General features: G+C 35.7%; 3 protein-coding genes across 3 annotated transcripts in view; 2 read left to right on the plus strand and 1 right to left on the minus strand.

The window, feature by feature from the left end:
* The window catches only part of LOC113514878 (polypeptide N-acetylgalactosaminyltransferase 2-like), a 137,098-nt gene extending 115,908 nt beyond the window's left edge, over window positions 1-21,190 (minus strand). The window contains exon 1 of the mRNA XM_052898608.1: window positions 20,881-21,190. Within this exon, the coding sequence (XP_052754568.1) occupies window positions 20,881-20,973 (93 nt within the window). The 5' untranslated portion in view covers window positions 20,974-21,190. The remainder of the gene's footprint in view (window positions 1-20,880) is intronic.
* LOC113514752 (ATP-binding cassette sub-family G member 1-like) overlaps window positions 1-22,154 on the plus strand; it is a 289,243-nt gene that overhangs the window by 205,587 nt on the left and 61,502 nt on the right. The window lies entirely within an intron of this gene.
* LOC113523368 (ATP-binding cassette sub-family G member 1-like) overlaps window positions 1-22,154 on the plus strand; it is a 238,352-nt gene that overhangs the window by 154,696 nt on the left and 61,502 nt on the right.

Here is a 22,154-nt window from a genome sequence, read left to right on the forward strand (position 1 = left end):
TTATTCTTCACAGATAAGTAACTTACACTTATTATATTTAAAACTTATATTCATTTTATCCCATTATACATATATATATATAAACATAATTTACATTTATATAACATGTATGCAGATCAGATTTTTATTTGTAAACATATATTTACATATAAATATAACTCAGACTAATATAAACATATAACAATAATGACATCAAGTAATATGTAAAAATGTCGCCGTGTGGTCCCGGCATAGAATAGGCCACCCATTCCTTTCCTGTGGGTATCGTAAGAGACGACTAAAGGAGGGCGAGAGATTCGCAGCAGCTCTCTTAAAACAACTCCATACTTTAAATTTAATTTAAATTGAAATCTAAGTGCAGTTGCTAATTCGCCCGCCAAGCATGGCAACTATTGGCAAAATTCTCCTGTGGGGGAGGCTTATGCTTAGCAGTGGACAATTAAAGGCTGATGTGATGATGATGATGAAGATTGTACTTATACAACTGTATCGTTACATTTATTAATTTGTCTCGCTTATTTCCTATATTGTACAATGCAAATAGAGTATACTCATTCATTCATTCACAGCATTAACGTATTTAAAAAAACATTAAAATCGGTCTATATATTGGCAATTTTGATGATGTAACTCAGAGGTTTCTATTTTGCCTGATGCCATCTACTTATACAAGGATTTCCCTAAAATCCTTCGAAAGTGCGTGATAATGACACTTATCTGTCTTGCTTTACTTTGACGATCTCCGTGGCGCAGTGGTATGGCATATACATTGTAAATAAACTGGCTTTTAAAAAAAAAGTAATTCAATTGAGTTTCTTGCCAGTTCTTCTCAGTTGGATCTATATACCGAACTGGACGGTAGGGAAAAAAATAAAATTATAATGTAAAAATTTGACGTTCATAAGCGGCTAAAATGTCCTACATGAATAAATGATTTTTGAATTTGAATTTGAATTTGAATGTTACTCTGCATAAATGTGGTCGTTGGATCAATTTTGGAAATGAACTTCATTATGGATTATAAACCTCAGATATTATATTTGACTTCTCATAATACAGAGTATTGAAAGAGTAAAGAATTAAACGACTGGTCTGATGAATTCCATGACTATATGGAATTTTATATATTTTTTATAATTTAACAAATATACTGTATCATGTCTCTCTTTTCATTTAAGAGATTCTTCTTGTCGTTGCATGTAATTTATGCATTTTCTTCCAGCCAGCTCTTTTCCAGACTATATCTTGGCTCTCCCTATACGACATGACACCTAGTGTTTCCTTTATCTGTCCCATGTAGTTATTTCTCGTTCTTCCCCTTCCTCTTTTGTCTTGTATTTATCCTTCTAGTATGCTCTGTATCATATAGTGTCTAAAAAATTTACTAGTTACTTATTGATTATTTATGACGGATACTGATGGTAGCGTGCAATTATCAACATTTAAGGCTGAGATTATTATCAGTAGAGACCCTTCGACCTTCCCTATGTATTAATCTTCAACTATAATACATGTTTCACCTCGAAAAAATAATAAAATTTTGGTAGATACACGTATAGTAATAATAGTGGAACTAAACAAAATAATACTAAATTGAGAAACCAGTTTGTTGCCGAAAAAATAACACTTCGTTCAATAAAATAAAAAAAAAAAAACATAACAAACCTTTATTATTATGCTTGCGGTGCCTGTACAGGGTCCATTTTGATTATCATATCAGCTTTTAACTGTCCACTGCTGAGCATAAGCCTCCCATAGGCCAATTGGCCACCGCAGTCAGGCTTTAGAGATGTTTTAACAGGGACGCTGCTGCCTATCCCTCGCCTTCCCTTTGTCGGCTCTTACGACACCCACGGGAAAGGAAGGGGCGGCTTATTCTATGCCAGAATCATACGGCCATTTTTTTTTTATACGACTTAGAATGACAGACAAGCTGACGGCCCACCTAATGGAAAGTGGTAACCGTCGCCTATTGACATAAGCAGTACCATGGACATAACACAGTATACTGATTCGCCCATGATACCCTCCATGCGTTGCCATTCCTGAGGACTCAGGTGTTATTCCTCTGTACCCTGTAAATTCACGGCATATCCCACCCTTCAAACCGAAACACAGCCATGCAAACACAACTGCTTCACGGTTGAAACACGAATAGGACAGAGGTACCCAAGCAATCGACTTTTGATACTGTACATCTAATGCTTAACATCTATGCTGTTAAAAAATGAAAATGCAATGAAAGATTGAACTGTTAAATTAATAAAGGTAATATGTAATTAACGTTTTTAATTTGTTGTCAAAAATTTCTTTTTTATATAATTTTTCTTTAATACACAGTCAGAAGTCTTAATTTTCCAATTTTTTTTTATTCTTATTTATTATCAAATTTTACTTTTTTTTTAATAGTTATACAGGTATTATTCTCAAATAATGTGTTTTTCTGAAAAAAATGAATGGTTTTATTAACTTCTGAGCATTATTATTGACAATGTTGCTGTAGTTTTCAATAGTATTTGTTTTGTTTTAATTTTGTTTAATTTAGTATTGTTTAATTTTGTGTTTCCTTTACTTGTATTTTATTTGTGCAAATTTTATTGGCTGCCAAATTACTACATAAGTACATAATTATGTATTGTTCTAGCTATTTGTTTGCCTTAAATAAATAAATAAATAAAAGGCGAACGGAACTGTAGTCAATAGCTAGTTTGCTCTAAGAGTTTATTAGAAAATTAACAGACAAGTTTTTGTGACTTCATCACTCAATAGTTTATTTCAATATCCACTAACAACCGACGAGGCGACAGAAAGAGAAAACGAATCAAGTAAATTAACCAGCAAACCAACCGTCTGTGAAATTAATGGAACGATTTGTTCTAGTGGTGAGCTGGCCAGCTCTGTGCTCTGTGGTCGTTGGTCGGTGCATCCCATCAATTTATTGATTAAACAAACATTGTGTAACCAAATTCACTTTTCATCCGACTCGCTCTGTTTGGTATCTGATGGCTTTGAGATTAGGATGCGTCCGGGGGATCAGTAACAGCGGTTTTATTAGCGGATTATTGATTTATCTTGGTTAAAAAATAAAGTCAAACTCGGTAGCAGATTTTTTTTTATACAACTTAGAATGGCAAACAAGCTGACGGTCCACCTGATGGAAAGTGGTAACCGTCGCCTATAGACATGAGCAGTACCATGGACATAACAGAGTATTCTGTTTCGCCCATGATACCCCCCATGCGTTGCCATTCCTGAGGACTCAGGTGTTATTCCTCTGTACCCAGTAAATTCACGCCATATCCCACCCTTCAAACCGAAACACAGCCATGTAAACACAACTGCTTCACGGTTGAAACACGAATGGGACAGAGGTACCCAAGCCATCGACTTTTGTACAAAGTCTCCCTCTGGTACATACAAATATTACAGCTTTATCTGTAGTGTTGCTCTGGTGTGTAGAATGATTGTTAAAATTAATATTAAAAAAAAAAGTAGAAACAAATACGAATTAATTAGAATATAGTTTTGCCGTTAGAATATAGATTTACACGTAATTATGTCTTCTGTGTTACTAGTTAGTTAATTAGAATTATTTTGTTTCATTCCGCTACCATTAGTACTGCGAACACTCGAAGATTGACTTTTATTATATCAGAAGTTCTAACACCTTCCATATTAGCCATCAATCTTCGACCGCCATTCCGTCCACGCACGTGTAACGTAACCTGTTTCACCTCTGAAAGAGGCATCTTTCTGTGTATGACGAGATCTGTCTGTTTACTGTATAACAGAATGTCAGTGCTTTGTTCTTTTGAGGGCGAAGCAATAAACTGAGCTGTGACCATTTTGTATTGTTATGGCACACGCACAAATAGAAAAATTGTATTTGGCTTTATGTATTTTTTTTATCATTTATGTTGCCTCGCTTTTTATGTATATCTATATATGTTATAATTTGTGTGCTGTAAGTAATGCAAATAAATTATATATCTATCTAAAAATGTCAGCTGAAAGCTCGTTCTATAATTTAAGTGTTCACAGGAAGAAGCTTCACTGAAATAGTGATAATGCCACTAATTAGTTACTAATTTATGGAATGGTAAACAGTACGATAGTAAACGGTGGTCGTTTCGATTAGGAATTAGGTCAAATTATTCCTAACAGTTTAACAGACGTTCGGTAAAACACGCAAAGGAAGGCAGTTCTTCCACGCGCTCGACACCCCTTGTAAGTTAGTGGGTATTTGTAAATTTTGACAGATTTTCTAAATACATTCTTCGCCGCTGTTACCTAACAACGAGCTTAAAATTGGTCTCTGGAATTTTAAGCTCGTTGTTAGGTAACAGCGGAGTATTCCATGTAGTGTTAACTCTATAGTTATATACCATTTAGTGTGCTGTATACGTACTAATTACTATATACTGCAATGCAATTTATATTAGATCGTTCCGTTCATTATTCAGTCAGAGGTCGCTGCTCGTTCAGTTCGGTCGACTTTCATTGCCTCTCTGATGTAGAAATTGTGCAAGTGCATTATTCAATCATGACAAGTCAAAATAATGGAATGGTCATTAATGAATTGTTGTGCTTCCTTCAATGTAAAGTTGATATCATGGATGAAATAAGTTTAGTGCAAATATGTGATTCAAACTTTTCTGAAAGTGCAATTGAAACGGCTAGAAATATTATTGGTGAAGCAACAAATAATATTCTGCGCTCTTCGAGGAAAGGCGAGGGCAAATCTAAGCGCTTACTGCAAGATATAATAAAAATTCTTAAGGAAAGTGAAGGCAAAACGCTGCCCATTTTTGTAGCTAAGGATTTATACAAACTACCGCCAGTAACCTTTGATTACGTGGACGTCACTACGCTTTTAAAAGATATCTTAGTACTAAAACAAGATATTCATCGCATTCGAAACGATTATGTGACATCTTCTGATCTAGTAAATATACAAGAAAAGTTGGAACAATTAACATCATCGCAAACCAAAAATAACCAAGAAGAGTGTATGAAAAATCAATTGGAGAAGCAAGGTGAGGGTAAGCGAGTTTATGATAGCAACCGACAACCGTGTACTTATAATAAGTTGACTCATTCTCCGCAACCTTCCGCGACCTCTACCGTCGCGCTGCCAATAAAAAGGGCAGAACGCCCGCTAACAGTTTCGCGGCTTTCAGTGAATAGGAATAGGATTGAACAAGAACAATTGTTGACGTATGCTGCCGCGAGCGCGTCGAGTAGCCCAGTGCAAAATAAGTTTAATAATAGTAAAACTTCTGAAAACTCCAGTGTTGATAACAGCTTTACGACTATTGTAAATAAAAGAAAGAAATTTCACAAAAATATACAAAGAAACAACAACAAACAGGGAAAACGTCTATTAACATCTGATATAATTAAAATTGTACCAAAGTTATCCTACATTTACGTTTCTAGATTTGACATACAGACTACTGAGAAGAACCTAAGTGATTTTATACAAGAAAGTGGACACGCAGTCGTGAAGATAGAGAAACTTAATTTGCACAAGGAAGCATTAAGTTCTTCTTTCAAAATAGCCATAGAACGAACACAAGAGCATATATTTTTAAGTGAAGATTTTTGGCCTAGTGGTGTGGAATACAGGCGATTCATAATAAGAAGGAACTCCTCTTACCGTCCGCGTAAAGAAGTACAAAATGACAAAAATTAGTCTAGCTTCATTTAACTGTCGCTCTGTCAAGCGCTCTTGTGTACATGTGAGAGATCTATGTGATAGTTACGATATCATCGCTTTACAGGAACATTGGCTAATACCCAATGATTTAAATTATCTGGACGGATTGCATCCTGACTTCCACAGCCACGGTATATCGGCGGTGGATACCTCGTCAGGGACCCTTAAAGGTCGTCCTTACGGAGGTGTAGCAATATTATGGAGGAAAACCCTGTTTACGGATGTTACCCCATTGGACACGGGATCGACGCGCGTAGCAGCTGTACATATTGAAACGCCGACTGGGCGTACCTTTATTATAGTGTCGGTTTATATGCCTACTGAAGAACCAGATAACTTGCCTATATTTACGGAATGTTTAGCGGTAATTAGTGCGGTGATTGCAAATAACGATGTAGAAAGTGTATTAGTGCTAGGTGATTTTAACGCAGATGTGTCGCGTGTAAATAGCTTATTTGGCAGTGAGCTACTTGAATACTGTCGTGACCAGGACTGGTTATGTGCGGATGTGGACTACTTGGGTATGTTATCAGATACTTATACATATTTGAGTGATGCTCATGGCACTACCAGTTGGATTGACCATTGTATTGTTACTAACTCTGGACTTAAAATTATTAGTAATATTTATGTGTTAAAGGACGTATATTGGTCTGATCACTGTCCTCTTGTAATTGAATGTGATATTGATGCTATTGTCACAAAAACTAGTCATAACCTAAAAAAGATTAATAAGGCTATCTGGGGTAACCGTAGCCCTGAGCAAATAGAAAGGTATGAAAAATTATGTGATCAACACATTAACTCATTTGAATGGTCAACTATTTCATGCACTGATTCCTCCTGTAGAAGTAAGGAACACTGTGAAATGATTGATGTTTACTACAATCAGATAGTTAGTAGCATTGTTAGGGCGGCTACTGGTTCATTTTTAGGCAGAAATACGTTATTTAAAAAGAAACAAGTTATTGGATGGAATTATCATGTCAAAAAATTTCATTTGGTGGCTAGGAAATTTTATAATACATGGAATTTGTATGGACGCCCGTCACAGGGTAAATTGTATGAGAATATGATTGAAAGTCGTAAGGTATTTAAAAATAGGCTAAGGTGGTGTCAGCATAATGAAAACCAAATTAAAATGGACATAATTGCCACGCATAGGTATAATAAAGATTTTGTTAATTTTTGGAAGGAAACTAATAAATTGAACCTTAAATCTAGTCTACCAGTATCTGTAAACGGTAGCCAGGATCCAGAATGTATAGCAAAGATGTTTATGGATAAATTTAATTTGTCATCGAACAAATCTAATAACGAGAAAGCGACCGGTAGTGGTTCGGACTCTTCTTGCTCATCGCAGTCCAACAACACTAGCGCCCTCCACGTTACAGGGAAGGATATTTTAAAATGTGTGAGGGATATGAAGCGTGGCAAATCCCCTGGGCACGACGGACTTAGCGTTGAACACTTATTATATGCTAGCCCATTATTGTTTGAGAAAATTGCCTTATTCTTCAATGCATGTATGGATCATGGCTACCTGCCAAGAGACTTTATGAGGACTATTGTAATACCTATTGTAAAGAACAGAACGGGTGATGTCTCTAGTATTACAAATTATCGTCCTATCTCATTAGCCACTATTATTTCTAGATTATTTGAGCGCATAATTAACAAATACCTTTCAGAGGACTTCCTACCACTAAATAATGCACAATTCGGTTTTCGTAAGGGACTGGCTACGGATTTGGCTATTTTTTCATTGAAAAATACTGTAAGACAATACATATCCAGAAAAACTTCTGTTTATGCTTGTTTTTTGGACATCAGCCGTGCTTTTGATACAGTTAACTATAATTTGCTTTGGAATAAATTGCGTGAGACAAGAGTTCCACCTAATATTACAAATATACTGGAATTTTGGTACGAAAACCAGTTAAATCAAATTAGATGGGGTAACGTGTTGTCGGAGAGCTACAAACTTACATGTGGAGTTAGACAAGGTGGGCTGACCTCACCTGTTCTGTTTAATTTATATATCAATGATTTGATTGGCCGACTCAGTGGGACTAGAGTTGGCTGCCATATCGGTGGTGTAAGCCTAAATAATATCAGTTATGCGGACGACATGGTCTTGCTGAGTCCGTCAGCCAATGGTCTTAGAAAACTAATTGAAATATGTGAACAATATGCAAAGATACATCATTTAACATATAATGTCAATAAATCGGAAATTATTATTTTTAAATATGGAAAGGGACCTGAAATTTTGCCAAAAATTAATTTATGTGGGAATACTTTAAAAATAGTTAATAAATTTAAATATCTTGGACATATGTTGACAGAAGATCTGAAAGATGATAGCGATCTGGAGAGACAAAGGCGTAACATTGCATGTAGAAGCAATATGCTGGCTAGACGATTTAACCACTGTTCGAAGCTAGTCAAATTGACATTGTTTAAGTCTTATTGTCAGGCTTTCTACACCAGCCAGTTATGGTATAGTTATACGAAAAGGGCTTATACACACTGCGTGTGCAATACAATAACGCATTCCGAGCGATGCTCAACTTGCCATGGCGGTGTAGTGCGTCTGGCATGTTTGCAGAGAACAGGGTTAATGATTTTTTTGCTATTTTACGTAATTATAAGGCAAAATTTCATGACAGATTAATGACAACAAGTAATAATATTGTAAAGACTGTATTTCTCACAGCATACCTGACGACAAGAGATTTTATAACGAAATAATTTAAATTGGTATTTTATAATTGATGTATATTTTAAAAATAATAATAACAATTTATTTAATTAATAATATAAAAATGTTAACTATGGGTATATACCTGAAAATAAAGAGATTTATTATTATTATTATTATTATTATATTACTCCGCTGGCAATTAGACCACTGCCTTGTTGAGTAATAAAGTTCATAGCCATTTTAATTGCAAAAATGTGACGAATCTGAGCGGTAATTACTCGGAGTCGTAGGTTCAGGTCGATATAAATAAAGTTATATAATTTCCGGATGACCACAAGATTTTTTTTTGTAAATGAAAGTGAACTGATGGCTGGAGTATCAGTGAGGAATGGCAGGTGAATATGACGTCATGTCAGTTGGCATCATTAGGAATTAACCATGATGGACCCGATAGGAATATTATTGACTATTTATCATTAGCTTGTGTAATTCAATATTTTTTTATGGGGGACAATGTAATGGTAACCCTGTCTACGTTGGGGATTGTTAGTGATGGAGACTGATGAGAATCCCATTGCTAGCAATATACCCAACTAGTTCAACATCCTCGTGGTTCCCCCTGGAAACTATCATGGTTAGTTCCTGATGAATTCATCATGATGTGCTAACTGGCCTGTTTTCATTCTCATCTATCACTCTTCACTGGTGCTCCGCCAGCGTATTCTGTTAGCGCAGGCGGCGTTATCATACCATTTTCATCCACCAGAAAAAAAAAGTAATTTATGGGTACACGGTACACTTATGGGGCACAATAAAGTGCAAGCGCATATTGAAAAAAAAGCGAATCTGAGATAAATTAAAGTCCATTTCAGTTCAGTGCGTGGATATTACATAATTTCTATTATATTATAAAAAAAAAATGCGCTCAACAGGCACTCGGACACTGTGTTTTACACATCATATTTAATGAATGTTATGACCCACTTCCCAAAACGTGTACATATTGTTGGGTTTTTAACAAAAATGTTACCGCGTGCCGGCAGCCAGATTGCCATCTTTTCAAAAATATTATCTAACGGAGCGATGTAGGTTATGTGACGTCACGCCACAGCGCGCCGGACATTACTCGCAGATCATTGTATTTAGAACTACTCAAAATATTATGGCCATGGTTTCCCTTAACAATAATAACAAAAAGACTTATTAGCCCTTTTAGTGCCATCGATTTTTACTCATATCTGCTTAAAAATGCCAAAGAAATCTTTGTCGTGTTGATGTCATTCACCCTTGTCTCTAAAAAAACTGTATTTCCTCCAAAAATTATCCAATTTTAATATTTTTTTTTTTTACAGCAAGCTAAACAGCGACTGATTTCACGAGCGCTATGACGCTCGTGACACTTTTAGTTGCAATGCGCACGAGCGCGATGGCGCTCGTCGGCACTCAAAGGGTTAAGGTTTCTTCAGGTCGGCAGCATGCACGTGACACGTAGCTGTAGTGTTGCGGGGGAAAAGTTAGTATTGGGATCTAATAGACTCATTGCTAGCAATATACCCTATCAGGTCGACCTCCACGCGCTTTCCTTGGAAACCGTCGTGGCTAATTCTAGTGGAATTCGTCACGATGGGCTAACTGACTTGCCTTTTCATCTTCATCTCTCAGCGTATTCCTATAACACAGACGGGGTCACCATTCCATTATCACCCATTAAAAAGCTGTAGTGTTGCAGGCGTTCATGGGTTACAGTAAACGTTTACCATCAGGTGAGTTGTATGCTGGTTGGCTACCTTTATAGTATATAAAAAAGTGAATCGTTGTTTTAGACAGTGAGAAATTGTAGCATGCAAATAAATTAGTGTTTTATTTATTTTTAATTATTTATTTAACTCTTTATTGCACCATAAATAAAAATATACAATGACAAGTGAATAATTCAAGTGTAATATAGTAACATAAATATAGATTGAAATATACACATAAAGGTACGAAAGGCGGTCTTATCGCTAGGGCAATCTCTTACAGACAACCTTTGGTTAAAGGAGAACAGATAGAAATGGGCAGGTGGCGCAAGAGGGAATTAATAATTTTTCGTGCATAAAATACAAAAACCTGTAATGTACAAATATATCAAATACATATAATTTATTAAACTACTTACCATATATATATTACATGTATACAAAATACCTAAACATACACATATAAATATATACATAGCACACACAAGGAAATATGACAAATCTAGTCCAAAATTAGTTTGTTAAATTAGTGTTTTTTTATATACCACCTTTTTCTTGGTTGAGTTCTACGTCTCATAAGGTTTGAAACAAAAAAAATCCAATTGGACGACTTTTTTCTTTATCTGGTGAAAACAGCTGGGGTAAACAGACAGGCGACAATACCATTATCGTCCACACACCAAATATTTGTTGTTATTGGAACACAAAAGCTCTTTGTATTTAGGATCTACGTGTTTGGAATCAATTAACAATGTTGGGTGTCATTACACGCACTGCACAAGTAAACGACCTCAGTTCTGTTACGAAATGTCAGCCATTTTACATCTATTAGAAACGTAAACAGTACACACATACAAAACTTTTAGACAGTTTAAATAATGATTGTTACCATTAAATAATTTTTTTATACAACTTAGAATGGCAAACAAGCTGACGGCCCACCTGATCGAAACGTGGTAACCGTCGCCTATAGACATGAGCAGTACCATGGACATAACAGTGTATACTGTTTCGCCCATGATACTCCCCATGTGTTGCCATTCCTGAGGACTCAGGTGTTATTCCTCTGTACCCAGTAAATTCACGCCATATCCCACCCTTCAAATCGAAACACAGCCATGCAAACACAACTGCTTTACGGTTGAAACACGAATGGAACAGAGGTACCCAAGCAAACGACTTTTGTACAAAGTCATAATTCCTGGTTCAGTCTAAAGTATTATAACTCCCTACTTGTAAGACCAATTTTTTTGGAAATCCCTTCTCATTTCGTGTTGAACAACTGTGGAACAGGCTACCTGCTGACATACAGGATTGTTCCTCCATTACTTCCTTCAAGAAAAGATTGTAATCTCACCTTTTAACTAATAATACATGATAATACTATGCACTTAACTGCACTGGGTTGGCTGGAAGAGATCCCTTTCAGAGATAAGCCCACCCTTGCTAACAAGTTGTTAAACTAATCGCCGTGTCTATTGTTCATGCATCTATTTATAATATGCATTAAATTTCCTTTTGCAAAAATTGCCTTTATTTATATACCAAACGGCTAATATGGTCTCGAAAGGGTAGATAGAATTGTCAAAAATAATATATTATACACTACGTCACAAGGGGGAAAGGGATTGTTAGTAATGGAGACTGAGAATCCTATTGCTAGCAATATACCCAACCAGGTCGACCTCCTCGCGGTTCTCCCTGGAAACTGTCATGAGTAATTCCTGATGAATTCATCATGATGGGCTAACTGGCCTGTTTTCATCCTCATCTGTTACCCTTCACTGGTGCTCCGCCAGCGTATCCCGTTAGCGCAGGCGGGGTTACCATACCATTTTCACCCATCAAAAAAAAACCCTACGTCACATGCTGATGATGTAGCTTTTAATAAGTGAATGAATTTTCAAAATTGAAGTCGTAGTAGTAAAATTGGTATATTTGTTTATTGATGAAAACGGAATGGAAACCCCGCCTTTGATATTGGTTTACGCTAGTGAGTTGTCAGCACCAATGATGGAAGTTAACGATAGAGGGTAAAATAGTGAGGGTGTAATCAGGTCAGTTAGTCAATCATGATGAATTTACCAAGAAATAACCATAATGGTTTCCATGGAGGTCCGCGTGGAGATCGAATTAGTACAATATAAAAAAAATTTACTAGAATCAGTTATATTTTTGTGTTGTAATTATCTATTATAGTTTAAGAAGGACACGTCATTATTTGTAGAACTGCGTACGACAAACAAGCTGACGTCCTACATGGTGGAATCTACGTAGTTGGACATATAGTGGTATCTAATGTAGGCGACTCATACGGAATTTTCTATCAGCTTACAAATAAAGTAATCCTTTCTCCTAGCTAGCAGCAAATTCCTATTTAATTACACAACAATATAATCTTTATAGATATAAACCAAGTATCATAAAAAATTGTTCAGGCTAATTTAAAAAACTGCACTACAAAAAATGGTTTTAATAAAATTTCGTAAACGCGTTGTGTCTTTTGTTGTTTATCTATGCTGTTATACATAAATAAATTACTGTTGAGAGACGTTTACCAGAGGGAGACTTTGTACAAAAGTCGATTGCTTGGGTACCTCTGTCCCATTCGTGTTTCAACCGTGAAGCAGTTGTGTTTGTATAGCTGTGTTTCGGTTTGAAGGGTGGGATATGGCGTGAATTTACAGGGTACAGAGGAATAACACCTGAGTCCTCAGGAATGGCAACGCATGAGGGTATCATGGGCGAAACAGTATACTCTGTTATGTCCATGGTACTGCTCATGTCTCTAGGCGACGGTTACCACTTTCCATCAGGTGGGCCGTCAGCTTGTTTGCCATTCTAAGTTGTATAAAAAAAAACGTAAAGATTAGATGAATAACGTTTGACTGTGATTTAGATATCCTTAGATCAAGTAGGTCCAAATTAATGTTTGGATCATTTATAATTATCATTTGTTTCGAACTTTAGAGTGTGATGCAAAGTAACTAAAATTAATAACCTGCGGTAATTCACATCAAACACGTTTAGTGTTTTTATAACGGTGGCGATCTAGAAACTCTTTATATATCAAGCTAAACATAGGCCTTCCCATAAGGGGGTATTGTCAGTAATTGCCACACTTGGCATGCGAATTGGCAACTGCACTTAGAATTTTACATACATCTACGGGAAAGGAAGGGGTGGCCCATTCTACCATATGGCAAACTCTTTATACCAAAAGGTAACATCACCATACGTATTATATTGCCAAATGGATGAAGAGCAAAAAAAAAAAAATAAATAAAAAACCTACCATATGATCGTCTTTTGCATTAAAATGGTATAACAATAAATAAAACATAACGTCATGGTACTGGTGCCCTACTGACACAAGATTAGGTTACTACGTCATTCGTCCAGGACACCGGACACATCAGCCGCGAGCTGCCTACAAATGACATTATAAAACTGTGCCAAAATTCTTCCACGAGCCTCTGTTACGACCAAACGCCGGTACAAATGACGGGAATAAAGGATCCTATTGAGGAATGAAGTAATTGTTTCATTGACAATGGTATAAAAGTAAACAATAGTATTGTATCTCTAGTAGGGATTACAAACATTTGACTTTGCACAAACATCTCCAATGTAGTCTGTTGATTAGTACCTTTGTGGAGAATGTATCGTTCGTTCTAATAGAAGGTAACGCTAACGTAACCAAGTATTATTGAAATTCTCTCATCAAAACTATCAAAATGAGTTTATCAAGGAATGAAAACATGAACAAAGAAATATTATTTGATATAAGATATTGTATTTTAATTTCTGTTTATTTTTATTTATTAAATTTCAAGAAAAGTTTGAAGTCACATTTTCTTTCCCTTGAATAATATTTTATTTGTATTTTTCTAATTGAACTGTCAAATCTCAAAATCGTTAAACGAAATTTCTAATGTAAGTAGTATATTCATTTATTTTAACATTTATTATATAAACAGGTAGGTATTATATGTATTTATAGTGTATGTATTTATGTAATATTTTATTATATATTTTAATATTTTATTTAACTGTATATTTGTTTATGTATTAATAGTTGTAGCACTTCAGCTGCCCGCTAACGAAATGCTTTCTTACTGTCCTGGGTTGACTGGAAGAGATCTCTGTCAGAGATAAGTCCACCCTTGCTCACAACATTTATAAATAGATTATTTTATTTGTAACTTACAAGTGCAATAAAGAATATATATAAATTAAGTATACAACCTTGTTGTAGTTATTTTATATCTATATTAATTTCCCCAGAATACTAAATGGGGTTGTGATTGGAGTCCTAAACACAGGTTATTATATTAACATATTTAGGAGCCCAGTTCTAAAACCACAACTACTGTACCTATTTAAAATTATAATATTAATATTAGTACTGTAAACTTAATAAACTACAGTTATGTTTTAGGAATAAATCTCATTTCATTTCATTTCATCTTTTTTGTATTGCACAATTAGATATCAGCAAGCAGTCTTATTGTGGGGCCAATTATTTATTTGTTCAAATTTACATATTTTTCATTATAATTTTTAGCCCTTAATTATTCGGTGTCAATAATTATAGCTTCCCTTAAAGGTTGAATAAACGGTTCTGAGCATCCATTAAGTCTCTATAAAATCCTTGCAACACATTTGAGGTCGACTTTGCCTCTAGTAAAGGCCATCCTACACTGCGGCTGTCTGTACGAAGCCGCCACTCAAGAACTTTTCTTTCCCATCGGTTGTTGATTCTTTGAAGCCATTAATATCTGTAAAATTCCTAACTTAACTCTCTACAGTTCGCTGTTTTACCATCTGTAAAATTCCGAGCTTATCTATCTCTATGGTTCGCTGTTTTACTTGGTATATATTGAAACGATTTGCAAAATAATACAAATGTGTAAAAATTATTAATTATGGTAAGTTGTGTCAAAGTTTCAGCAATTTTGAGCAAATTCAACAGCACTAACATTGGATATTGATTTGTTTCAATATCTTTAACAGTTTAAGAGCTAATATACGTAAATGATTTATCTGTAAAACGATTAATCTTTACAATTTTATATCGGAAATGATTTATCTTTACAACTAGTTTTTACGCAAATAATAGAAATATCGTGCATCATTGTACTTCGCTACTCTACATTTCAACGAGCAGTTACCTATGCACTTTTTATGGACATAAGTTAACGGTCAATGACACCAAGTTAGCAGCGCCGTACACAAAACGTTATTTGGGCTACCGACCATTGTTGGACTCTTCTATTGAATAGGATTATGGAATAATAGATTTTATAGCGTATATGTTAAAATTTTGTAATAAATTTTTTTTTTATTACAGCTTGAAATGGCAAACAAGCTGATGATCTACGCATTAGTAACTGGTTACCTACAAACATTAATATTGCCACAGACATTATAAAATACATCACAACGTCTATGGTACCCCTCGAGCGTTGCCATTCTTGCGACTAAAGTTTCATAGAATGAGCCACCCCTTCCTTTCCCATGGGTGTTGTAAGAGGCGAGAGAGATGGCGAGGGATGGGCAGCCGCGTCCTTCTTAAAACATCTTCAAAGCCTATCTGAAGTTGTCAATCCGCCTGCCAAGCATGGCAACTACTATACCCCCCCTCCCCCAAGGGGGAGGCTTATGTTTAGCAGTGAATAGTTAAAGTCTGATATGATGATGAATTCACCCTTTCGCTACTTACGACCAAAACATGAGCGGGACGGGGATACCCATGTAGACTCTCTTATAAGGATGCTATTTAATATCACCCTATAACATAAGGTTTACAAGTGTAGTTAAATTAATTACCAGACGAAGCCTCGTTTAGAGGCTGAACACGTGTTGCAATATCGGTGTAGAGTTAACGGTCGGAGATTAACCTCTGATAGGGAAGGGCATGAAGTCTATTAATGAGAGACAGCCTTCACCTCTTCAGTGCATCAAGTATACTTATGCGTTATCTATACTTGTGAAATCACTTGTTCTAACTATCAACAAATTGCCAAAAGTATTAAGTTTAGAAAACTGAATTTCTGATCATACGAGAACATTTATGTTGTATAATACAAGTATTTTTTTTATACAACTTAGAATGGCAAACAAGCTGACGGCCCATCTGATGGTAAGTGGTAACCGTCGCCTATAGACATGAGCAGTACCATGGGCATAACAGAGTATACCGTTTCATCCATGATACCCCCCATGCGTTGCCATTCCTGAGGACTCAGGTGTTATTCTTCTGTACCCAGTAAATTCACGCCATATCCCACCCTTCAAACCGAAACACAGCCATGCAAACATAGCTGCTTCACGGTTGAAACGCGAATGGGACAGAGGTACCCAAGCAATCGACTTTTGTACAAAGTCTCCTCATAAATACATATGTGTGTATATATCTGTAACGTGTTGACTATAGACATGAGCAGTACCATGGGCATAACAGAGTATACTGTTTCGCCCATGATACCCCCCATTGAAAAAATTGCAAAAAATGCTGCATATATTTATTAGCTATAATTTCGTTTGACGTTACCAAAATATCAACTGGTCGATTAGAGTCATCAAGTAAACTTTGTCGGGAAAAATTATGTATGGGGGCATAAACATTTTAGAAATGTTCAAATGGGGTATGGCACAAAAAATATAGGGAAATATTGGTCTAACTCCTTCGGAAAGGACACGATCCTATCTGATTTATATTGGTACAAAATAATGTAGGTGGGACATCATTACATTTTCATACGTCAAAATACTGACGCATAACCTGTCACGGGGAAAACAAATGTGAATGTTCAGCACGCGAAAGGCTAACACGCAGAATTAATGATCTGCGCTTTATTTCGTATATTAAGTTACTGTTTTCATAACTTCGGTTGCGTTAAATTTAGCTTAATTTGTTTAGTTTATATCATATATTTTTGTCTTCTAAAAGTTGTGTCTAATAAAAGTCGCCGTGTGGTCCCGGCATAGAATACGCCATCCCTTTCTTTCCTGTGGGTGTCGTAAGAGTCGACTAAGGGATGGCGAGGTATTGGCAGTATCGTCTTTCTTAAAGCGTCTCTAAAAGCCTAACTGCGGTTGCCGATCCGCCTGTCAAGCGTGGCAAATTACTGCCAAAATTCCCTCTAAGGGGAAGGTTTTGTACAAAAGTCGATTGCTTGGGTACCTCTGTCCCATTCGTGTTTCAACCGTGAAGCAGTTGTTGATGATTTCCTCTTACGAACACTCAGGTTATGGAATGAGCTCCCTGCCGAAGTTTTCTCAAGAGACTACAGCATGGGGTTCTTCAAAAGGGGGGTAAAGAGGTTTCTTCAGGGTCGGCAACGCACGTGTAATACCTCTGGTATTGCAGGTGTTCATAGGTTGCGGTAACCACTTACCATCAGGTGGCCGTATGCTTGTTTGCCACCTCAGTGGTATAAAAAAGTATATGTATGTACTAAGTGTAATAAGAAATTAATTGTTTCCCAAAAAAAAATAGAAAATTTCACCTGATTCTGTTCAATAGTTTATTTGCTTATGATGTATTTGTATGTATGTGTTTATATATATATGTGTGTGTGTGTAGGTATGTGTTTGCGTGTATGTATGTATATATATGTATATACGTGTGTAAGTTTTTATTTATTTATGTATTAATGTTATATTATTGTTCATGTACTTTTATTATTTACATATGTAGGTATATAGAGATGTTGTTATTGTAATATATATTTAATTTTTTACTGGGTATTATTTAGTTTATCTTTAGCTGTACAGTTATTACCCTTATACATTCTATAGTTTTCTTTCAACTTCTCAAAGGTTGACTGTAAGAGATCCCTTAATGGGATAAGTCCGCCATTGTATATTAAATCATTTATCAGTGCTCAATTTGAATTATGTGCAATAAAGATTTTACAATACAATACAATATATTTAAACAATTCAGTTGTTTACTTTTGTAATATCAGTAAAGGTGAAATTGAAACTAGGTTATTAATTTAGTCAACAAGAGAAAGGATAAAAACCACTGCGGCTGCATCCGTTTCGGTCACGGGCTCTGTGCATCACACAAATCCATATGCAGTGCTCATTAAAACTTGTTCAGATATTTTTTTATATTTTACTCTCTATTATTTATTGTACACAATACACAATACAATGGGAGACTGTACAAAAGTCGATTGCTTGGGTACCTCTGTTTCAACCGTAAAGCAGTTGTTTTTACATCGCTGTGTTTCGGTTTGAAGGGTGGGATATGACAGTGAATTTACAGGGTACAGAGGAATAACATCTGAGTCCTCAGGAATGGCAACGCATGGGGGGTATCATGGGCGAAACAGTATACTCTGTTATATCCACGGTACTGCTCATGTCTATAGGCGACGGTTACCACTTTCCATCAGGTGAGCCGTCAGTTTGGCATTCCAAGTTGCATAAAAAAAATCTACTATAAATTGCGTAGCGGTTTTGGATATTTGAAATTTTGCAGTTCAATTGTGGCATACTTAATGAATTTTAAAATTTTGTATTAAACGTTTGTTATTTTAACTCACTCGTGTTATTTTAACACACTAATGGTGCAACTGCGAGGATAATATTGTTATCTATATTTGCTGCTAGACAACGGAAGCTATTTTTACTGATAAGACCTGATTAGGTGCTCATTACAAGTGCCGGTGAGATGAGATTAATTTTAAGAACAACGCGGAAAATTAAGGCATGTTAACTAGACGTTGTATTTCTATACTGCTGAGCAACAAATATTCAAACAACTTTACATTTATTATTAATAAATTTATTTTTGTTTTTCGAACTTAAACGTTGTATATTCAACTAATTTATAACAGCAAATTTATAATCTAAAATATGAATTGGACGCCTGAATGGAAATGCTTTCTCCCTCGCACGCCCCTACAGAACAATATTGATCGAAGCACCCTCCTCAGTGTTGAACTTCGTAAATGATATTTGCCTCTTTCTATTAACATCACTTCGTCTTCTTCTAACTTTTCCGCTTATTCTCAAGTTTTTCGTATGCCCCAGAATGGGTATAAATATAGAGTATAGAGTGAAGTAAGTACCAAGACATACGACATTTGTTCTTGATACTTTCCCAATTCTGAACAGACATTATTATTTTTTTTAATCAATAGAATGTGCTTCCATATTTGTCCTCTATTAATTTTGTTATGAATTAAGTTTTTTTTTTTTTTTTTAACAATTATAGTTTTATATTTTTTTTTCAAATTAGGTCTTTTTCTTGAAGGAAAGAGATGACACATTTATTGTTTTTACATAAAGACAGAATGAAAAAAAAAATTGAAAGTGGTATCCCTTTATAGCCTAGTTTATAATTTTTAATCTTATAACCTTAACTTGATAGCCTAGTTACTATGCGTCTACCAGTTAGTAACTCTACACTCGCTGTAACTCATGGTTTAACTGATACTTTATCGGGTAATTAATCGAACAAGAGCTAATGAACGTACGGCGTTCAGACTAGTAAACCCTAGTTCACACTGTTTTGGCAATTTGAATGAAAGAAAGAAAGAAATATTTATTAAGCTATTCTTAATTACAAAAAAAAATCTATAAAATACAAACAACCGAAAATAAAGCATTTCAGTTGATATTTGTTTTAAATCCATTAGCATCTTTCAGGTGAAGGTAGAAGATGTAGGTTCAGATTACGCTTTCGTAGTTCACATCGTTTTAGTATTTTAGTAGAAGAGCGTTTAATTTAGTAAGTTTTATTTGAAAACAATTTATTGATTAGATAGGTACGTCTTAGGTACTCAATTATATTACTAAATCACCCAAACTAGGCTTATACCGGCTTTCCTCCGTAAGCAATCTAATAAGGAAAACAAATTTCCGCAAAATAACAGTACGTTTTAGAATGCAGATCTTGGAATGGTGTTAAAGCAGGAAATTTAAAATCTTATCTGTTATCAACTATCAAGTGCTTAATTTAATAAGAATAATATGTCTTATATGCTATTAAATAATATTACTTGTGTAGTGCTTAATAAAAGACCGTGAACTTTAGAGAATTGTGACAGGTTTTCGTTGGCTCAAGGTAAGTCGGTAAAGGATTGTAAATTGTAACCTACACGCCATGAATTTATTAATTTCTGCAAAAGTACCATCGTTAAAGAAAATTAAGTTAATTTTATTAATTCAATGATTGTTAAATATTACACAAAAAACGTATCTAGCGGTAACAAAATTACCGTTTTTGTTTTAAAGTTAAAAAGAGCAAATAAAATTATTAGGTTAAATATTTCACATAATGTTTTGTTAATTTATAAATGGACATACGAGATAAATAAAAAAAAAGCTAATTGTATTCATGAATTTATCAAATAGTTCTCAGGTCATTATTTTGCAATTAACTGTATCTAACTCGAATGTTTGCGATCTCAGTGGTCGCGTTCCAGGTCAAGGTGAAACGAAATTGTACACAAAACAAGAGAAAACAAAGCTTTCACTTGTGATTCTAAACAAAGAGTTTTATTATAAAAATTAAAAATAATAACATTCGACATTCAAATCGTGAACTGTCAATGCAGTTATCGCAGCGCGTGGGCGGATCATGCGCACTGCACGCCGGCTAGCTGCAGAGGTCCATAACCTATCAGCTGATCTACAACAAAACAAAGCACCACACGAAATTGGCAGCGTTCCACGGATCCTTAGTGCCTTACCTTCGATTGTGCCGAATCAGGCTGCATGTAGTAGAATAGGAAGAAAATCCACACTGCCCCAATAAGGAACAATATCTTGACGTTACGCCTCATTTTGTACTTGAACAACAGATGGCACTAGTGACACTTGGATTTGAATTTGGAATAAAATTAGATAATGCCGGTGCACACGATCGCGGACCGCGGTACGGGTCGGGTTTGTTATTATATTTCGACGGGTCGCGGGCGACGCGCGACCGCGCTGTCAGCTGCGGCGTGCGGACTGACTATACGCTAGAGACGGACTCAGATAGGCCGGTCATGCGCGTATCGGTCCGCGACACTGGCTTCGAAAATAGAACTGAAGTTACAGTCGCTGTTGCATCGTTCTTCGTACGTGCATACCGACGGCAGATCTAGAATGCATTGTTTATACCGACAAGGTACTACTAATCTATATCCGACGCCAGGTACCAGCTAAGCTGGTGCAACGGCTTACGATAACAAGCAATTGTTTAACTCTAAACTGAATTGAAATAGTCCAGCTGAGAAAGACATTTAAGCACTTAACGTTGCAGTACAATTTAAACACCAAACTTTGAATAATGGGTATTTTTTTACGCAACTTAACTGAGACTCTACCAGAAAGTGGTAAATGAAAGACAACTGTTGCCCAACAGTTACTCTTTAGTTAGTTGCCTGTCAGTTAATTGTATATAGAAATGTAAAATAAATATTGCAGAAAAATATATTGGAACCCTCATGATTTGCCATTTCTTAGGACTAAGGTGTCATGAACCTTTTAAAGCTAGCATTATCAGATCATCAAGGCCTTTTTAATAGATGATAATAAAATGGTAACCCCGCCTGCGCTATCGATATATGCTGGGGGGAGGGACACCAGAGAGAGATGATAGGTGAGGATAAAAAGACAGGTCTGCTAGTCTGTCGTAATGAATATGCCTGAAATTCAGCACGATGGTTTCCAGGGGGGACTATGTAGTGGTCGATCTGACAGGGTGTATTGCTAGCAATGGGACTAGTTGTTCACATTATCACTTTTCTCCATATCATCATATCAGCTTTTAATTATCCACTGCTAAATATAAGCTTCCCCTATAAGAAGAGGTTTGCCAGTAGTTCCCAGACTTGGCAAACTGGTTGGCAACCGCAGTAAGGCCAAAGGCAGCAGAATAAATAATTATTTTACATACATACATACATATCTGTCACGCCTGTCTCCCATTAGGGTAGGCACAAACAATGGAACGCCAAATGCTTCGATTCAAACAAAC

The sequence above is a fragment of the Galleria mellonella genome, unplaced genomic scaffold, assembly GCF_026898425.1.
Source record: "Galleria mellonella isolate WM207_F2 unplaced genomic scaffold, CSIRO_AGI_GalMel_v1 utg4535, whole genome shotgun sequence".
In the NCBI taxonomy this organism is placed as follows: Eukaryota; Metazoa; Arthropoda; class Insecta; order Lepidoptera; family Pyralidae; genus Galleria; species Galleria mellonella.